The sequence below is a fragment of the Peromyscus eremicus genome, chromosome 7 (genome assembly GCF_949786415.1).
Source record: "Peromyscus eremicus chromosome 7, PerEre_H2_v1, whole genome shotgun sequence".
Classification (NCBI taxonomy): Eukaryota; Metazoa; Chordata; class Mammalia; order Rodentia; family Cricetidae; genus Peromyscus; species Peromyscus eremicus.
In genome coordinates, this window is record NC_081422.1 from 22,688,957 (window position 1) to 22,708,628 (window position 19,672).

The 19,672-nt window shown below is 42.7% G+C and overlaps 1 protein-coding gene across 1 annotated transcript in view; it reads left to right on the top strand.

Annotated features, from left to right (window-relative positions):
* The window catches only part of Ncapd3 (non-SMC condensin II complex subunit D3), a 75,447-nt gene that overhangs the window by 37,024 nt on the left and 18,751 nt on the right, over positions 1-19,672 (top strand). Inside the window, exons 17-24 of the mRNA XM_059267544.1 lie at positions 3,161-3,352; positions 3,690-3,787; positions 3,900-4,015; positions 8,546-8,653; positions 10,944-11,058; positions 11,150-11,257; positions 13,174-13,412; positions 14,166-14,245. Of these exons, the coding sequence (XP_059123527.1) occupies positions 3,161-3,352; positions 3,690-3,787; positions 3,900-4,015; positions 8,546-8,653; positions 10,944-11,058; positions 11,150-11,257; positions 13,174-13,412; positions 14,166-14,245 (1,056 nt within the window). The remainder of the gene's footprint in view (positions 1-3,160; positions 3,353-3,689; positions 3,788-3,899; positions 4,016-8,545; positions 8,654-10,943; positions 11,059-11,149; positions 11,258-13,173; positions 13,413-14,165; positions 14,246-19,672) is intronic.

Genomic DNA, 19,672 nt, shown 5'->3' on the forward strand with positions numbered 1-19,672 from the left:
TGCAGTCAAATCGATAACCAAAACTAGCCATCACACTAGCCTGAGTTCCTGCATTCCTAGGTCTGTGAGGCATGTTTATATCTGAAATTGAGGCTTACTTTAGGCTTCTTCAGCATCACAGCATCCTCTGTCAGCATTGTTCTGATTTTCAGGTAGAGGAAACCTATCTGAATATAGGTTTATATAGAGGTCAGAGGTAAAGGCAGGTGACTACCGAGGGTGAATGACAGATTAGTGCGTGATCACTAATTTTAAAGAATTTAAAGGGATCTCTACATAGGGTGTAGCTCAGTGGTAGGAGTACTTCCCTGGTATGTACAAGGCCCAGTGCCACTAAAAGTACATAGACATGAATAAGTGAGTGAGTCAATTTAAAGAAGTCTCACGTTGAAAAAGATATGAGAGCCACTGATCTGGAAATCAGTTTGAAAAGCAAAAAGTACTAATAGAGGGCCTGGGGAGATGGCTTGCTGAGTGGTGTCCCTGGTCCACAAGTGTGAGGATATGAGTTTGAATCCCCAGCGCCCACAGCAGCAGACAGCTGTTAATGTGGTGCTGCGGATGGAGGGGAAATATGGCTGGAGCTCGCTGGCTGGTAAGTCTGGCTGCTCAGTGAACTCCAGATTCAGTGCAGGAAAGGTGGATGGAGCCATGTGGTGCTGGGGATGGAGGGGAAATATGGCTGGAGCTCACTGGCTGGTAAGCCTGGCTGCTCAGTGAACTCCAGATTCAGTGCAGGAAAGGTGGATGGAGCCGGGGAGATGGCTCAGTGGTAAAGTGCTTGCTAGGTAAGCAGGAGGACCAGAGCATTCTGGCCTTGAATTTAGATCCACAGCACACACATGAAAGGCCAGGCTTGGTAATCCTAACCTAAGTGAGGCAGAGACAGGAGAATTCCAGCTTGCTGGCCACATAGTGTCGCCAAATTGGTGAACTTCAGCTTTAGTAAGTGATCCTGTTTTAAATAAATGAAATGGAAGAAGTCTCCTGGCATAGACCTGTGGCCTGCATGTATACACACCCACGGGTGCACACACAGACATGCATTCTCAACACGTGAATAAAAACAGAACAAATCAGATGGGGGGTGTTGGAGGAAGTCACCTCTGACCCACCTACAGACATGCACACCGATGCTAATACATACATAATACATACCCCCAAAAAGCACTATTAAGAACAGTAAGGTTGATGAAATAAAGAGCTCTATAAACAGTAATATACAAGATTTACATTAAGATCTTTAATCAACAGAGAGCAGGTGCTTTATAGGATAGCTGACCTTTGAATTGACTTTTTATTTAAGATTTGTTTTATTTTTTAAATTGTATGTGTGTCTGTATATCTTTCTGGGGTATGTGCACTTGAGTGTGCGTGCCTACAGAAGCCAGAAGGCCTCAGATTCCCCCAAGCTGGAGTTACAGTTGGTGGCAACACAGCCTGGCTGCTGGGAACCAAACTGATCCTCTGCAAGAGCCATGTGGATTTTTCACCATTGGGCCGTTTCTCCAGCTCCCTGAACTGATTCTTGAAAGCTAGTAAGAAGCAACTGGACAACCAGGAAAGGAAACAGCCCCAAAGGCATGAGGGTGTGTGTATTGCACTAGCACCTCAGTGCATTGATGGCTGCTGTGACTGTGGGGACCTGGGGCCCAAATTAAATGGGAGCATTGTAATACAACATGCCAAGAAGCTTGACCGTACGTTGAAAGCAGAATAGCAAGGAGGAAGTTGCTGGTGAGCTTATATGGAGGGAGAAGACAGGAGCTGACACATTAGGACCTACAGAGAATGAATTTGTGTTTGGAGACCAAGGGGACTAAACTGGAGATTGAGAACACAGGCCTGTGTAACAAGGGCAGAATAAGGTGGGGCCAGTGGAGCTGGAGGAAGGAGGTGTCTCAGAGCTGCTTAACAAGTGTTGGAGGTGGAGAGTAGAAGGACCCGGAAGAGGAAGTCGAGTGTGTTCAGTTAGCAAACGTTTTAAGTACTTCATTTTCAATGCCCTGCTCTCAGTGCTCAAAAGTTGCAGGACTTGACACCTCACTCTATTTAGGTTGCTCTTAATCTGGTGGAAATTTCACAGAGCAAAGTCAGTTTTGGTAGGAAGTGTGTTACAAGCGCACAAAAGAAGGATATAATCACATTTTGTTATTTCTTCTCTTCCTGCTTCCCTCCCTCCATCCTTTCCCTCCATCCTTTCTCTTGGCAGGAGATCGAATCCAGTGTCTTGCACATGCCATCCCTCCAGCCTCGAGAGCTATGTTTTTATCTGCTTTCAAATACATAATGTGGCATTGTCTCATGAATCATCTCATCTCATTCCATGCTATGGAAAGAAAATAAAAGTGATTTAGAAACAGCAGTGAAGGGCACTGGGTAGGGAGCGCATCAGTTGGTAATGTGCTTGCCCCACAAGTTTGGAGACCTGCATTTTGGATCCCCAGGACCCATTCCCCATTAAAAAAAAAAAAAAAAAAAAAAAAAAAAAAAAAAGATGAGCGTGATGGCACATGACCACAATGCCAGCACTGGGAAGGCAGTTGGGAGGATCCTTGAGGTTTGCTGGCCAGCTTGTGTAGTTGAACAGTGAGTTCCAGGTTCGGGTAGAGACCTTGACTGGAGGGCAGTCAGCCAACCTCCAGAACATGGACCTGCCACGTGACACACAAAAACAGTAACATGGATACTTTGGAAGCATTTTAAACTTTGTTTGCGTATTACTAAGGTATAGCAAGTTTCAGCTCATTTGCTGTGCCATATTTAAATGCTATGATGTCCTTTCTCTCCAGTATCTCATTAAATGAAGGACAGCGTATCTATTCTTCTGTTACTTTGTTCCTAGCAACATGGGCGTAGCTGTTATAGTAAGCTATATGTGTGGAAATTTTGGAGGGGCGATTTTGCAGTTTTCTTCTTTATTGTAAATAGTATTTTGTGAGGGGGCGTAATAAGGACAACTTATTCTGAAGGGAAAATTAAGAAGACACCTTGTTTGGTATCAGCTATGCAAAGAGCTGGACTCACTGAGTGGATGTTTTATGTGCCAGAGACATCCTGGATCTGCAGAAGTTGATACCCTTTCAGTGAGAGGTTGGTCGGAACACTTTGGTATTTTTATGGTTACATTTCTCCTTTCCCTTCTCTTTTTTTCTCCCAGCCGCTATTTAAATAAGGCTTTTCGTATCTGGTCCAAGAAAGATAAGTTCTCATCCACCTTTATAAACAGTGTGATATCCCACACGGACACGGAACACTCTGCGCCAGCGTGGATGCTGCTCTCCAAGATCACTTGCTCATCACCCAAGCTGGACTACACCAAAATAATGGAGTCATGGGAGAAGCTCAGCAGGTCTGCATGCTTGTAAAGTAGCCGCCAGCAGACACCAGTTGGCTGGGAGCAAAGCTCGTGTCTTCAGGAAATGGCCTGCTCCAGAGCTGTTGCTTTAAACCTTTAAGCTATTGCTTAAAACCAAGCTTGAAAAATAAGAATCACATCTGAGCAGTTTACCTTTGTCCAAGCTCATTAAGACCTTAATGTGTCCAGACCTCAGTTAAACCATGTTAACTCCACTTTTAATATTAACAATCCAGAAGCAATGGGTGGTGGTTGTGGTGGTTGTGATTGTGGTTGTGGTTGTCCTCTTGGCAGCATGCTGTTTCATTCTGCTCTTTCTCCTTTTCCCTAGTGAACAGTCTCCCAATTCAAACACCTTAGGCTATATGCTGTGTGTCATTGGGCATATTGCAAAGCACCTTCCCAGGAGCACCCGGGACAAAATAACGAGTGAGTCTAATGGAGACTGTCTTGAGGCCTTGCCATTTACGGCAGCCTTTTCCCCCTCCATGGTTCTGTGTAATTTTAAGCGGTTAAATTTCAGGTTTTTCTTTTTCCTTAGGTGTTGTCAAAGGCAAGCTGAATGGATTTCGGTGGTCTCTAGAGTTGATCAGTTCGTCTGTTGACACTTTGCAGTGTCTTTGCAGAGCGTCTGCAAAAACACTGCAGGAAGAGCAGGTATGGCCGCACACCCTTCCTGTGTTTCCAACGTCTACTCGAACATGCTACTCCGTAGAAGTCTGAGAAGTGTTGTCTGTGACTAGAGAGCCTGGGAGGATAGCAGTCCCCAGTAGCTCTTGCTGTACATCAGCACCTGTGTGTCCAGCTGCCAGCTTTCCTTAAGAGCTGAAGACATGGCTCCCTTAGATCCATCCCTGCTTTGGCTCCACATACAAGTGTCTTTTAGTAATGGGTGCCTCCTGATTGATATTTATTTTTCTGGTGACAGTTCTGCAAAATTATCAATGAGTGAATGATAGCCTGAACATTCCAAGGGCGTTTAAGACATTGTCTTTTACCTAATTGTTAGAGTTCCAGGCACAGCAGATAGTGTTTGAACTTTGGCTCTATCATATTCCTGGGAATGCCTGTGCCGTTAGTTAGTCACTCAAGTGTTTCCTGCTGGTACTGTGTCTCCAAAGTTGTCTAGCCAACTGGTATTTCCTATAAATATTTTATCAATTCTAGTAATTTTTATATGAATAAATAGTCACAAATCCAAATGAATACTTTATGTAAAATAGTTACTTTGCCCACTACTGGAAAATTCTCCTATCAGTATTTTTTTTAAGTTTTATGTATTTAATGTGACTATGATGACAAGTGTGTGAGGGTCAGAAGACAATTGTAGGAGTCAGTTCTGCCTTCCCCCAGGTGGGTCCAGGGATAGAACTCGGATTGTCAGGCTTGGCAGCAGGGCGCTCGCTTTGCCCGCTGAGCCTCCTCACCACTGAATCACCTCACCAGCCATATCAGTAGTTCTTTCTTATTCCTCTTTCTTTTTTCTTTCTTATTTCTCTTTCTTTTTTCTTTCTCTTTCTTTCTTTCTTTCTCTTTTTTTTTAGAGGAATCTTTTTTTTTTATTTATTTTTATTTTATATACATTGGTGTTTTGCCTGCATGTATGTCTGTATGAGGGTGTTGGATCCCCCAGAACAGGAGCCACAGACAGTTATAAGCTATCATGTGGGTGCTGGGAATTGAACCCAAGTCCTCTGGAAGAGCAGCCAGTACCCACAACCACTGAACCATCTCTCCAGCCCCCCATATCAGTATTTCTAATAAATCATTACTATCATCTGCTTTTATCATGAGATATGTTCTTTTTCAGTTTTTTTAATTTTCATTGACCTGTATGTGTCTTTGTGACTGAGTACGATGTGTGTGAGGGTACCCATGGAGGCCATCAGATTTCTTGGAGCACAGTTGAACAGTTATCAAACAATAAGAAAAAATATAGCTGGAGCTGTGTTGTTTGGCATAAGATCTTGGGAAAATTGGTGGCAGACTTTAAGGATCAGTGGCACACACCCTACTCATGGCAGAACTGGGGTTAGAAGGAAGGTCTCGGTCCCTTCCTAGCATGCTAGAAAAATTTATCTCTGCTGTGGGCTCATCTTATGAATGCCCGTGGTCATCAGGCTGTTCCGTCAGATTGTTATTAGAGCCTGGGAGAATAGAAAAACATGTCTTCAGATTTAGAAACAAAGAGCTAAAGAAAACTTGACTGTGGCAGCGTCACACCCAGTCTGTTGTGCACCACAGGGAAGGAGAGAGACAACACTTATAGCTCCTAAGGTTTTATTAAATCACCACATACACGGGTCACTGATCTGATGGATCAGGGCTGCAGGACAAGGACTCGGGAGCCTTGTTTCTCCTGACAGCCCGGAACAGGGGCAGAAGCAGGGTTTATAAACACAAAAATCACAAATGTTGCCAAGTTACAGGTAAAATTTTCACCAATCAGGGATCAAATATCAGGGACTTTGCTTGTGTGTTCTGTTACTGTCAGCTGACACAAAATGGGAGCTTTTCAGTCCAACCAATCAGATTCATTTGTTCTTTCTGTTAGGAATAGCCATAATCTTTTAAAGAACTAAGGGGCATAACAGACTATTTCTATTGTTTAAGGAGGAGGTTGGTCAGCCATTGGAAACCTCACAGATCTGCTGGGGCTTGGGAACTTGAACTGTGTTTCACCCTGGTAAAATGGAGTCTGAAGTCAAAATGGCAGTACTCAGGCCAAGGTGCTTTTGCCTGCTCCCTTTAGTAGGAAAGTGGCCACATTTTTTTCTGCCAACATCTCCCTTGGTAGTCAATGATAGAATAAGACCTTGAGGTTTTTCTGGCATCCTAGCGTGTCTAAGGCCATGTAAACACACTTCTCTCTGGTTTTCCTCTGTAAATAAGTTTTCTGTATTTTACTGAGAACAAGAAGTGACCAGTACACCACGGCAGTAGTGCACACTTAGACTTAGGTCTTGGACAGTTTGGGTATCTGTTAAGCTTGGTAAGAGTGGGTCTTCTGTGGATGTCATTAAACTCTTGATAAAAGCTTTAACTACATTAGTGGGGAAAGAAAGTGTCTAGAATAAGAGGGACAATGGTCCTGCTCTTTGTCCTAGCTAAACTTAAGGTCCGAGCTGTTTTCTGTAACTCAGTTTCAGTGATACTGTTTTAGAACAGGTTGACAGATGGACTTGATATGGAAGACAGTTAGATGAGAGGATTGTGAAGCAAATTGTGTAGCATGTAAGAAGCTGTGTGAGACAGGCTGCGTGGCTAAATTCAGATATATGAAGACTTTGACAGAAAAGAATTGAATTTATTTGGTGTACCCAGATGCCCAATCTATACAAGTGTTTGAAAATTAGCAGGGAGCAGATTTCAGCCAGCTGAAGCAAACTTCCGGAAGTGTGCCTGAAATAAAGGGACTTGTCTTGGTTCCTGTTTCGAGTCACTGTCGGTACTCACAAGAAGCTGTACTGAAACTGGACATTAGCTGCAGTGTAGCAAGAATCCCCGAATGGTTTGGCCTTGACAGCTTTCCCAGGCTCTGTGGTTCTGAGTAGTTACTTCAGAACACTGAGGTCCTTGTCTTAAGCTTTTATACATCAGCCTTTATTTCTTTCTTAGGATTAAGGCCATTTGATTTCGGGAGCTCTCTTGGCCAACAAGTGGCGGTTAGGTTGTATAATCTATTAAAAGCCATAGGTGTGGTTATTCTTTTAAGAGTAATAAACACTTGTCGGACGGTGGTGGTGCACACCTTTAATCCCAGCACTCGGGAGGCAGAGTCAGGTGGATCTCTGTGAGTTTGAGGCCAGCCTGGTCTACAGAGCGAGATCTAGAACAGGCACCAAAGCTATACAGAGAAACCCTGTCTCGAAAAACCAAAAAAAAAAAAAAACAAAAACCAAAACAAAACAACAAAAAAAACACACTCGTTTGCTAGGCTGGGTCGGATTGTGTTTCTTGTGGTGGTGATTTCCTGCTGTTTGGCAAGTGCTGGTGTGACACCACATTGCTCTAGTGCCACGTGCACTGGGTGATCCCTAAGCTGGTCTGTGAAAGCCCCTGACATACATGTGACAGTGTTGTTGCAGTACAGTTCTCCCTGAAATAGAAGGATATGTCCTAATGTTCACTTCTGTGGAGACACTTCGTATTTTGGAATGGCCAGTGAAGCTCAGGAATTCTGGGTTTTGAGAATGCTCTTGGGCATAGAAATGTGGTTGTATGTTGTGAGTGGCAGTGACCCCCTGGAACTAGAATCAGTAAGAGACACTAAACACTTGTACCTAAAATATTACAGAAGAATAACAGCTTCTGTTTGTATGTGTGTGTGTGTGTGTCTGTTTGTCTGTCTATATCTATGTCTTGGTCTATGTGCATGTGCACAAGGACCAGAAGAGGACATTGGTGTCTTCTTCTATCACTGCATACCTATTCATTTTCAGACAGGGTCTTTCCCCTGAACCTGGGCCTTACCCTCAGCTAGGCTGGAAGCCAGCAAGCCCCAATAATCCTCTTGTCTCTGCCCTTGTGGAACAGACATTCGTGGGAATGGCTGGCTTGTTATGTGTTGAAATCTGAAGTCAAGACCTCATGATTATGGACCAAGTACCCTTAACTGCTGAGCCATCTCTCCAGATCCCTGCTATTTTTTTAAGGCAGTGTCTAGCTATGTAGCCACATTGGCCTGGAGCTCTCTGTTTACCTAGACCAAACTGGAACTCAGGATCTTCCCGCTTCTACCTCCCAAATGCTAGGATTACCATACCTAGCCCACCATCAGTCCTTCTTTTATGTCTTTTAAAAGTAAAGTGTTAACCATAATAGTTAGTTCTCTCCCTGTGTGGTAGAATTACCATTTTTCCTCTACTGTTGGAGGGGTACTGCTGTTAAAAGTGGTTTATAAACTTGAGAACTAGATTTTCAATTTGCCTTTTGCTCTTCTAGAGCAAATGTGGAAAGAAAGATGATATACACAATACTCTTTCAACATTTGACTTAGCCAGTTCCCATGGCCAGGGTGCTGAAAGTGTTGCTGGGGTGTGGGGCATGTGCTGGGAAAGGTGAGAACAGAGAGTGTGGTGGCTGGGGCCTTCCTGCCTTCCAAGAGCCTGGAGGTTCTGGGAACTGGGCTTGGTGAGTCATCTGAGCCATGTGAGACCCGTCAGCGCTAACCTGTGACTTGTGCAGGAACTGCTGAAGCAAGTGTGTGGGGATGTGCTCTCCACCTGCGAGCACCACCTCTCTAACATCCTCCTGAAGGAAGATGGAGCAGGAAACATGAATGAAGACCTGGTGGTAAGCAGCTGCTTTTTCTTTAGGGTGATTGTCTAATGTGAGTTTCAGTTGCTATTGACAAGAACAAGGCTTTTAGAGCTTACTTTTTTAGTTTTTTTTTTATTTCGTGTATGCTTGTTTATGTGTGCTAGGAGGAGGCAGGTATGTGAATGTGAATTCAGATACTTGTGGAAACAAGAGGAGATTAGGTGCTATGGAGCTGGAGCTACAGGCATTCGTGAGCTGCTGATGTGGGCACTGGGAACCAAACTCAGGTCCTCTACAAGAGCAGCAAGTGCTCTTAATTGCTGACATCTCTCCAGCCCCCGTTTGGCCTTTTGACTTTTAAAATAATTATAGCATGTCTTCTGGGCTGTTTAAACTTTGGACTGTAGCACGGGGGGAATAGAGCTGGGCTTTCGTAACGTGCAAAATAAAAGGGGAGATTTGACCTGCCAGGACACAGATGCTCTTTGCTGAGCCAGTTATCTTGGTGGGCACTCCTGCTTTAACAATAGTGTCAGCATAAAAGACCACTTGAATCAGGACACATAGGCAGTTAGCACTGTTAACCATGATCCTGATGCTGGCATCTGACGTTGTCTGTTAGAGGAAATGGGCCATGGTTTGATGCCCGTCGGGATGGATCGTCATTTAACCAAGCCTGGCTGGTGTCTCCTCTCTTTAAATGAGCAGAGCGCCTCCTCTCTGTATTCAGTTCCTGCTCTGTCAGGATGGATTGTCATTTAACCAAGCCTAGCTGCTGTCTCCTCTCTTTAAATGAGCAGAGCGCCTCCTCTCTGTATTCAGTTCCTGCTCTGTCAGGATGGATTGTCATTTAACCAAGCCTGGCTGGTGTCTCTTCTCTTTAAATGAGCAGAGCACCTCCTCTCTGTATTCAGTTCCTGCTCTGCCAGCCTTGCTCTAGTACTTAGTGATTACAGACCAGGGTTAGAGTTGTAAGGGAAGGCCAGTCTACCAGCAGCTCTGTGTGCACACGTTCAGTGATAAGCATTAGCATTATGGGACTCTAGATGCTGTCAGCAGACTTCAGAGGGCTTGGATTTTATCAAGTATCAGTCACTACCTACACTAATGTTACAAAAAATTGAAAATCACAGCAACTAGCAAAAACACCATGTTTTATGTTTAAGATTTTTTTAAAACTCAAAGACATGTGCTGTTGGCTTCCTTACCACAAGGTTAAGGAGTTATTTATTCATTTATTTGTTTTGGTTTATTTGAGTCAAGATCTTGCTATGTTGCTTGGGCTGACCCTCCCAGCACACCCCTTCCCCAGTAGCTAAGATTGTAGGCATGCATGTACAACTGTTTTAAGCTCTAAAATAACCTTTCACCTGACCTTTGACTTTTTAATAATGCTCATTCACCTTTGGGGTGAAGAAAAATAATATTATTTATTAAAAGTGGATGTCACTAGAAAACATGAATAATGGTAGCTGGCTCTGAGGAAGTTGGACCTTGTGTGTGTTCTGAGCAGGACTTTAAACAGTAAACTAACCTGGAGGACAAATTGGAATTGTTTTACAATATACAGTGAGTTTACCTGCTTCTAAAAACATTTAGTTTGAAGTGCTGGGGATCAAACACAGGGCCTTGAGCATGCTAGGCCAGCTTTCTACCGTTGAGCTAGACGTCCAGCCCTTTATGTGCTCTTTCAGTCTGGATTTCACTGCTAGGAAAATTCAACAGCAGGTTTCACAGAGGTATCCATCAGGCTATTGTAAGAATAAATACCCATGCCAGGTATGGTGGCACCCGCCTTTAATCCCAGCACTCGGGAGGCAGAGGCGGATGGATCTCTCTGAGTTTGAGGCCAGCCTGGGCTACAGAGCTCCTTCCAGGACAGCCAGCATTGTTACACAGAGAAACCATCTTGAAAAACAAAAAAAGAAGAAAGAAAGAAAGAAATACCTACTAACTGTAGACTACTCAGCAAAAGTATCATGAAGCCCATAGCTTTCACATGGCATCTTTATATTCTTTAAGCATTTGTTGTATATATTAATATGAAGAGATGACACCTTCTATCACAACATGATTATTAATAGAAGCCCCAATTTACAGAAATGTCTATATTTTGATGATAAAATGATATGGTCATTCTAATTTGGAATGAATTTTATTAAGTAGCAGCCAAATTTTTATTAATAGCCATGTATATTTTCTGAAAAAGTAGTGATCTTTTTGTAATTTGTGAGACAAAATAATGCTCTTTTGACATGTTACTCAAGCTAGAGTTTATGGTTTTTTTGCCTTGCTTTTACTACAAATTCAATTCTTTTTGTAGGTGAAATGTATTTTTACCATAGGAGATATAGCCCAGTTATGTCCAATCATAGTAGAGAAGCGAATCTTCCTTCTAATCCAGTCGATTCTGGCTTCTTCTTCTCACGTGGATCACCGTAAGGCCTTTGAAGTCATACCCTGCACCATTCCATCCTAAGGCTCATTAACTGTCTCAGTAATAATTCGTTTCCTCTTCCTTCCCCACAGTTCCATCATCTCAAGGCAGTACGGATGCCCTAGCCAGTCAGCTGCCTTTCCAGGTCAGAAGCTCTGCCATGCCTTCCGTGATTAGAGCGCACGCCATCATCACTTTAGGTAAGGCACCATGGGAGAAATGTGACTGTAGGTCTGTATAGCTTTTGTCTCAAATAGGCATAACCACAGTAAGGTGCTATGTGCTGTTGAGGCTGTGCCTACTCTAGAAGAGTTAATTCTGATGTGAGGGACCAGCTCTGCAGATGGAACAGAGCACTCACAGTGAGAGCCCGTGAGACTGTCACTCTGTGTGGTGATTACTTCTCTCATTGCCGTGCTGACATACCGACAGGCAACTTCAAGGAAGAGGGGTTTATTGTAGCGCATGCTTCAGAGGGCGCCTCTGTCCATTTTACAGAGTGGAAGCATGGTAGCGCTGGCTGGTCACTGCAAAACAGGAGACGGGAAATGAGGTTCTCTGGCCGGAAGCCAGGCTGAGATAGGATCCTCAAAACCCCTCCACACTGACCCATGCCTCCTGCCTCTAACCTCACAAAACAGTGTCATCAGCTGGGAACCAAGTATTCAAGTATTTAATCACGTGAGCCTAAGTGGGACATTTTACATAGAAACCATTATACAGGGAGATTCTTTTGTAGGATTGTAGTAATTAATTACAAATACACCAGTTTCTGTCTTTATGGGGGTTTTGTTTTGCTTTTTTTTGTTTGTTTGTTTTCAGTGTTCACGGTGTAGCTTGTGAAGTCTATCAACAAGCGTATTTCAGAGGCCGGGAGAGGGCTCAGTTGATAAAGTGCTACGAAGCACAAGGGCCTGATTGTGATCCCCAGAAGCCACATTTTAAAAATGCCAGAGTCTGGAGAGATGGCTCGGTAATTAAGAGCACTGGTGCTTTTCCAGAGGACCCAGGTTCGAGTCCCAGCACCCACAACTCACAACTGCCTGTGACTTCAGTTCTAGGAGATTGATGCCCTCTTTTGTCCTCTGCAGGCACCAGGCACATAAGTGACATACGTACAGGCAAAATACCCATGCACCTAAAACACATTAAAATAAAAAAATAGTTAAGGAAGCCAAGTCTACTGAGGAAGCAGAGACTGTCAGACCCCTGGTGCTCCCTGGCCCACCAGCCTAGCCTGCTTGGCAAACTGCAGGCCCGTGAGAAGCCCCGTCTCAAAGGAGAACACTCAGGGTTGTCTTCTGGCCTCTACCGACACTTGTGTATACACACGAGTCTGCACACACACAAAACAAGAATTGTATTCTAGGTACTACACTGGGTTTTAGGGATGGAAAGTTTGAAGTTCTGTTTATAGAGCAAGATGGTTTATTTAATATTTCCCAGAACTGACAGATGAGTTGTGAGCACATTTCTCCACAAACTCAAATAGTTTATCATGAAAACACTGACCTCTGGCTATGATTGAAATATTCTGTCTTTAAAAGTGATTGTGTATTTTATAGTAGAAATACTTTGGAATGATGTTTTTTGTTGCTGCTGTGGTTTGGTTTGGGTTTTTTTTTTCTTTTTGTTTATTTTGTGGTATTGGTTGTTTTAAAAATACCTAAGAATTACAAATAAGAGCCAAACATTCCCCAGGCCACAAAGAAACACACTAGAGACTGTAATCCAGCAGTCTCCTTCTAACTGTGAATAAAAATAAGAGAAGTGACACAGTACTCTTTCCTGCTGTGTAGCTTGCATTTTTAATTCAATAAGTTTTTTAGAGCATGTATATAATCAAAACTAAAATGTGTTAGGTTTTACTGGTCATTTTGTGGGTAAGTAGGTAACTATAAAATTCAAAGAATGACTTTAAGTGCAAGACGATTTTATTATTGCAGAGGAAAAATCACGTGTCTCAAGAAACTTGTGGAGTTTATGTTTTCGAGTGCTATTTTTCAACTTTCTAATATTTGCCTGTGAGTTTGTTATTGTTTGTGATTTGGGGCATATGTTTCCTCTGTGTAACCCAAAGTGTGGAATCTAGACAGCTTCCTCTTTTCCGTAATAGGTAAACTGTGCTTACAGCATGAAGACCTTGCAAAGAAAAGCATCCCAGCCCTTGTGCGAGAACTTGAAGTGTGTGAGGATGTGGCTGTCCGCAACAATGTCATCATTGTGATGTGTGATCTCTGTATCCGATACACTGTCATGGTGGACAATTATATTCCCAATATTTCCATTTGTCTGAAAGATTCAGACCCATTTATCCGGAAGCAGACACTGATCTTGCTTACCAACCTCTTACAGGTATGAGTAGGCCTCAGACTGCCCTTTTCTGCTTACCATGCTGGTTTAAGGGAACATTCAGTTAACAATGATATGCTTACTTTGTTGTAGAATCAGAGACAATTATTCTCATCTCTGTTAGTGTTCACTGGCATATTTGCACAAAATTCCTGTGAAGCAGGGTGATTCTGTGGGGTAGACCTGCAAAAGGAAGTATTGGGGACAGGCGGCTCCAGTCCAAGTCCCCCTGCTCCTCTTGGCCACATCCCTGTGTTTCAGCCATCTTGCTTTAAAATGTAGATCATATTTGGAATGCACTGTCTTACAGCATTACTGCAGGAGTCAGTGAACGGTTTTCAGTCTAAAACATCGTGAGCTGCAGGACTGTCTGGAGCATATGATACTTCCGTGTACATTCAGAGCTTGTAGTTAGCCTATAATGAGAAGGAAATAGCTGATTATACATCTTTTCTAAACACTCGTAAGCTTATCTTCTCCTGCATTACGGATTATTATGGATCTGCCCATTGAAGCCATATTCTTTGTGTTATTTTCTTTATGCCATAGGTTTGGTAAGTTTTTGCCCAAATACTCCTCTGCATCTTTGAACTGGCAAGTGCTATGTGCTTTGAAGGAGGTTAGGAGGTAAACACTATCAGACTACACTCGGGTCCCAGGTGGACCAGTGGTCAGCAAATGACTCTGCACCTTGGCACATCTCATGTTTCCATGTCAAAGTCCGTCCTGAAGTGTGCTGTTTTCACCCTCGTACAGGAAGAATATGTGAAGTGGAAGGGCTGTCTCTTCTTTCGCTTTGTCAGCACCCTGGTTGATCCACACCCGGACATTGCCAGGTAACCTTGCCTTCCCGTGTCAGAGAGCTCAACAGTTGACCTAATTCCTGGTGTGCACTCTCTTTCCTTTCAGGGTAGTCTGCAGTTGTTTGGGATTTAGTCGGCTTCTAATAATTACCAGAAAATCTTAAAATACTGAATGATAGAACAGACCTTATATATACATGTTTTAAAAGCAAAACAAACCAAAACTGAGCGAGCAGACGGCTAACTAAATAATCTCAGCTCTGACTCCATCATTTGCTAACACTGCCTGCTCTCACTAAGGAGTAGTGACGAACACTCTGCCTGGTCATTTAAACTGTATAGTATGGCCGGGCGGTGGTGGCGCATGCCTTTAATCCCAGCACTCGGGAGGCAGAGCCAGGCGGATCTCTGTGAGTTCGAGGCCAGCCTGGGCTACCAAGTGAGTCCCAGGAAAGGCGCAAAGCTACACAGAGAAACCCTGTCTCGAAAAACCAAAACCAAAACAAAAAACAAAAAACAAAAAACTGTATAGTATGGGAGGCATTAACTAATGACTCTTCTAGTGATTTCTAGAGACAAAAAAAAAACAGTTAATTTTAACAAATCCAATTTTCTTTTAAGTTCAGAAATTATAAGGAAGAGATTCTAAGAATTAAAGAGTGAATGGCACAGTGTAAAATGCAGTGTGCAGATTGCAAAGGCTCCTTGGAAATGGTTGTTTCTTGAGAACTGGAAAGGAGAAGTATCACTTTGCCATTCCTTAATTCCTATTGTATTTTTTTTTTTAAGACTTATTTTCAAGAGGTTTAGAAATGCTCTGATAGGATTTGCTACTCCAGATTATGTTGTATGAATAATTATTTTTAAAGCAAATCTTCATGTGGAAAACAAGGTGCTGAATGCCACAACCAAAGCCACTACAGCAGGCGAAAGGTCTTTCCAGAGTCATTAACTATAAATAGCTTATAAGAATGGCTCTCTCTGCTTCTAAATTTGGTCACCAATAATTTGGTCTGCTTTCCATAGAAGAATTTCTGTTGAGTTCTTTGGGTTTAATTTTCAAAGAGGAATATTTCACATAACAAAGTAGCAGAACATTAACCTTCCAATTAATATTGTCTAGAGCCAGAAGCAAAAACACGGGGGTCTCCAGCTTCTTCTTTGTGTAGTTGGGGAAGGGCTGAGATGGATGTGCCACCTGATTTTAATGTGCCCCTTAAGGACCCTTGTGGCCAGTGGTCGACGTAGTCACACCGGCCCTGGCGGAAGTGTTCAGAATGCCTTCAGGTGATGAACCTAGGATGCAGTGTTTTCTGTTTAAGCTGTGTCTCCATCTTTTTCTCTCATTTTTATCAGCTCCTATATAAGCATGTTTAAAAAGAGACAATAGATGCTGGGCAGTGGTGGCGCATGCCTTTAATCCCAGCACTCAGGAGGCAGAGGCAGGCAGATCTCTATGAGTTTGAGGCCAGACTGATCTACAGAGCGAGATCCAGGATAGGCACGAAAACTACACATAAAAACCAAAAAAAGAAAGAAAGAAAAAATGAAGCACTAGATAAGTTTAACCCAATTTAAACATTTCACAGTATATACACGTTAAAATATCACATGGTACCCCATAAATATGTATAATGTATGTGTATTGGTTAAAAAAGAATACATTTCAGATAGCTGAAAAGAATATATTTAAAGAAGAGCATTAGTCAGCGCATAACATTTACATAGACGGTGTCAATCCAGATCCTAGGGGCATGGGTCAGAAGGAAATTTGGTCAGATAAAGAGATGTTATACACTATGGTGAGACAATCAGCACATTTAGCATTTGATATTCTTTCCTTAAATCTCTCACTAAAATGTTTTTATTATATCTTACTTACTTATTATGTGTATCTGTTTGGGGGCATGTATGTACCACAGCACACGTGTGGAGGTCAGACAACTTGCAGGAGGTAGTTCTCGCCTTTGTCATGTGGGTCCCCGTGATTGACCTCAGATCATCAGGCTTGGTGGCAGGCCTTTTTACTCACTGGCCATCTCATCAACCCTCAATCTCTGTATTCTGTGTTTATTTAAACCATGGTCCAAATGTGGACAGGAGTTTCTTCTTTCAGAAAAGCTGATATCTACATAGCTAGGCCAGTGTCAGGCCAATTTGTTTATACTAAGTGGATTAGTTTCTCCATATGTTTCTGCCAAGTCAGAATTTACAGAGACTGAGAGACAGAGCCTATTGAATGTATTTTTGGTCCAGTTGGATTTCCTGAAGAATCTGGCATGAGGAAATTAAGGAAGAAAATAGGGGATGGACACTGAACCCAGGGCCTTGTACATGTTATGTAAGTGCTCTACCACTGAGCTATATCCCAGCACGTCTTTAACAGGGTCATCTAAAACTTTATTTTGAGGCTACAAAATTATATGGCATATTTTCTCCTCTGACCACTAGGTGGCGGTCTTGTCGTCCCATAGTCACAGGGTGATAGCCAAGTAATACACAGCCTGTTAAATAGGCAGTTGCTGCAAAAATGAGTTCAAACGAAGTGCCACTGAGAAAGAAAAGGGAGGAAAGCAAAGGTGACTTGGTTTGGGAGAAAAAGAAACTCCACTCTGTGGAGAGCTCAGTGAAGCTGCAGAACAAATGGGATGGGATAGGGAGTCCAAACAGCTGGAATGACAGACAAGGAACGTGCAGAAGAAGCTCTGATTCCGTGCAGTGGCATGGTTCACAGCCACAGAGTGGTGACGTGGAATACGAATGTGGGGGAACCACGAAAGAAGTCTGGAAAATGACAGGTGGGGGTGACAGTTGGGTCCTCATCTGTAAGCCTTGAAGACACCGGGTCATGACTTGGGGTGGAGAGAAAAGTAAGCTACCAGACTAACAGAAAACAGATAGCTTGCAGAGGCCACCATGCTGGACCAGCTGTGTGTCTATTGCTATAACCCGCTGCCACCTCTCCCATTCCTTGCCTTCGCCTTTCTTGAGTCTGAAATTAAATTTCTTTGAACTTTTCAGCAGACCAACAAGAAAGTTAGACCCTTTTCTCCAGTATATCAAGACGGAAACTTGCTGTTATAGTAAAGCCCCTGTAGATGCAGCATGGAGCTTAGACACTGTGCACTGACTGGTTGCAGCTTCTCCTAGCGAACATCTCAGTGGCAGCCTTCATCCCTGAACATGCAGTCGTGCCAGGGCTCACGTGATAGTGAAATACATGTGCATAGCTCCCGGTAGTGTACAGGCCAGTGTTCCACCATCGGTTACCCTTGCTGGTCTGCGTTCCCAGCCTAAACCCCAAGAAAATGCACGTCGGTCTCGGGATCAGGTTAAAGCAGCCCCTCCCTCCTGATGAATTAGCAGATTCATAATGTGAGTTCAGGTCTGAGGAGAAGGTCCTGGCGGACATGAGAACCACTGTGCTATAGTAGATTGACCATAAAGAAGAGCATAGAGGGCAAATTCCTATTCTTCCTTTTATTATACACATTGTGTTTGTTTCTGTATTTGAAAGTCATCCTAGACAGAACCAGGGTCCCTCTAATTCTACCTGTAGCCTTGGCTTCTAACCCATTTCCATTCTTTTGTGACACCCACCAACCTGTAAAAACACTCTACCAGAAACCCCACAGCCACCACAATTAACTAAGACACAGAGTAGGAACAGCAACCCAAGAATAGAGCACCCACCCACACCCAACAAAGAGAAGAGAGATATCTAGACAGCAGACACTTCAAACATCCTAACTCCAGATGCCCAGATCCAAAGCAAAAACACAAACATGAACAGCTAAGCCAGGGTGCCTCCTCCAGAAGCCAGCAACCCTACTGGAATAAGCTCCAAGAAAGCAATTTAGCTGAAGCATAAGACAAGGACTTCAAAAGAGTAACTGTGAATATGTTGTAGGACCTTAAAGAGGATATGAATAAATGCCTCAGTTAAAACCATGAAAACACATGCAGTTGAATGAAATAGTGGAAACAATTCAAGACATGGAAATAGAATTTAACAAAGAAATAGTCACTTAGACCTGCTTCAAGTTCAAGGAGAAAGGCCAAGTCACATATAAAGAGGGTCCTCAGGATATCAAACAGAAGCCTCAGGTAAGCTTTACCAACAGATTCAAAGACATGGGAGAGAGAACCTCAGGTCTTGAAGAGAAGGTAAAAGAAATAGATATGTCAATCAAAGAAAATGTTATACCTGAAAAAAAAAAAAAAATCCAGGTACAAAACATGCAGGAAGTCCAGGATTTTACAAAAAGCCCAAATCTGTGAATGATAGGGGTAGAGGAAGTTGAAGAAACCTAACTCAAAGGCACAGAAAATATTTTTAACAAAATTAAAGAAGAAATTTCCCCAGCCAAAAGGAGGTGCCTATCAAGGTACAAGAAGCATACAAACACTAAACAGACTGGACCAGAAAAGAAATTCTCCCCCACACATAATAGAACACTAAATGTATAGAATAAGAAATGACATAAAAGCTTCAAGTTCGAGGGGCAAGGCCAAGTCACATGTCAAGAGAGTCCTATTAGAATAATACCTGCCTTTTCAGTGGAAACTGGAAGCCAGAAGGGCCTGGATGGATGGTCTACAAACTGAGACCACGGACTCCAGCCCAGACCACGATACTCAGAAAACTACTAATCACAGTGAACAGGGAAAGAAAAACATTCCACAATAAAACAAATGTAAGAGATTTCTATCCACCAGTCCAGTCTACAGAAGGCACTAGAAGGAAAACTTCAGTCTGAAAGAAGTTAACTACACCCAAGAGGACATAATAAATAATCCCAGAACAGTAAATCAAGAGAGAAGGATGGAGGAATTTGTGCCACAACAAATAACAGGAATCAGTAAACACTGTTATCAGTAACTCTCTATCAGTGGTCTCAGTTCCCCAAAGAAAAAGACAAACTAACAGACTGGATTAGAAAACAGGATCCATATTTCTGCTGCATCTAAGAAGCACACCTCACCATCAAAGACCGACATCACCTCAGGGTAAAAGGATAGAAAAGATTATTTCAAGTAAATGGAACCAAGAAGCAAACAAGTATAACTATTTTAATATCTGACAAAATAGACTTCAAATCAAAACGAATCAGAAGAGATAGGGAAGGAAACTACATAGGTCATTAAAAGAAAAGTCCACCAAGAGATGATTGCAGTTCTAAACATTTATACACCAAATGTAAGGGCACCCAAGTTCATAAAAGAAACACTACTACAACAAAAATCATGTATTGACCCTAACCTGGTGAACGTGGATGACTTTAATACCCTACTCTCTCCAATAAATAGGTCATCCAGATAAAAATCTAAATCTTGAAGTTAAATAACATCATAAATCAAAGGGACCTAGCAGATATTTACAGAGCATTTCACTGAAACACTAAAGAATATGCTTCTTTTTCAGCAGCTCCTGGAACTTTCTCCAAAATAACCACATAT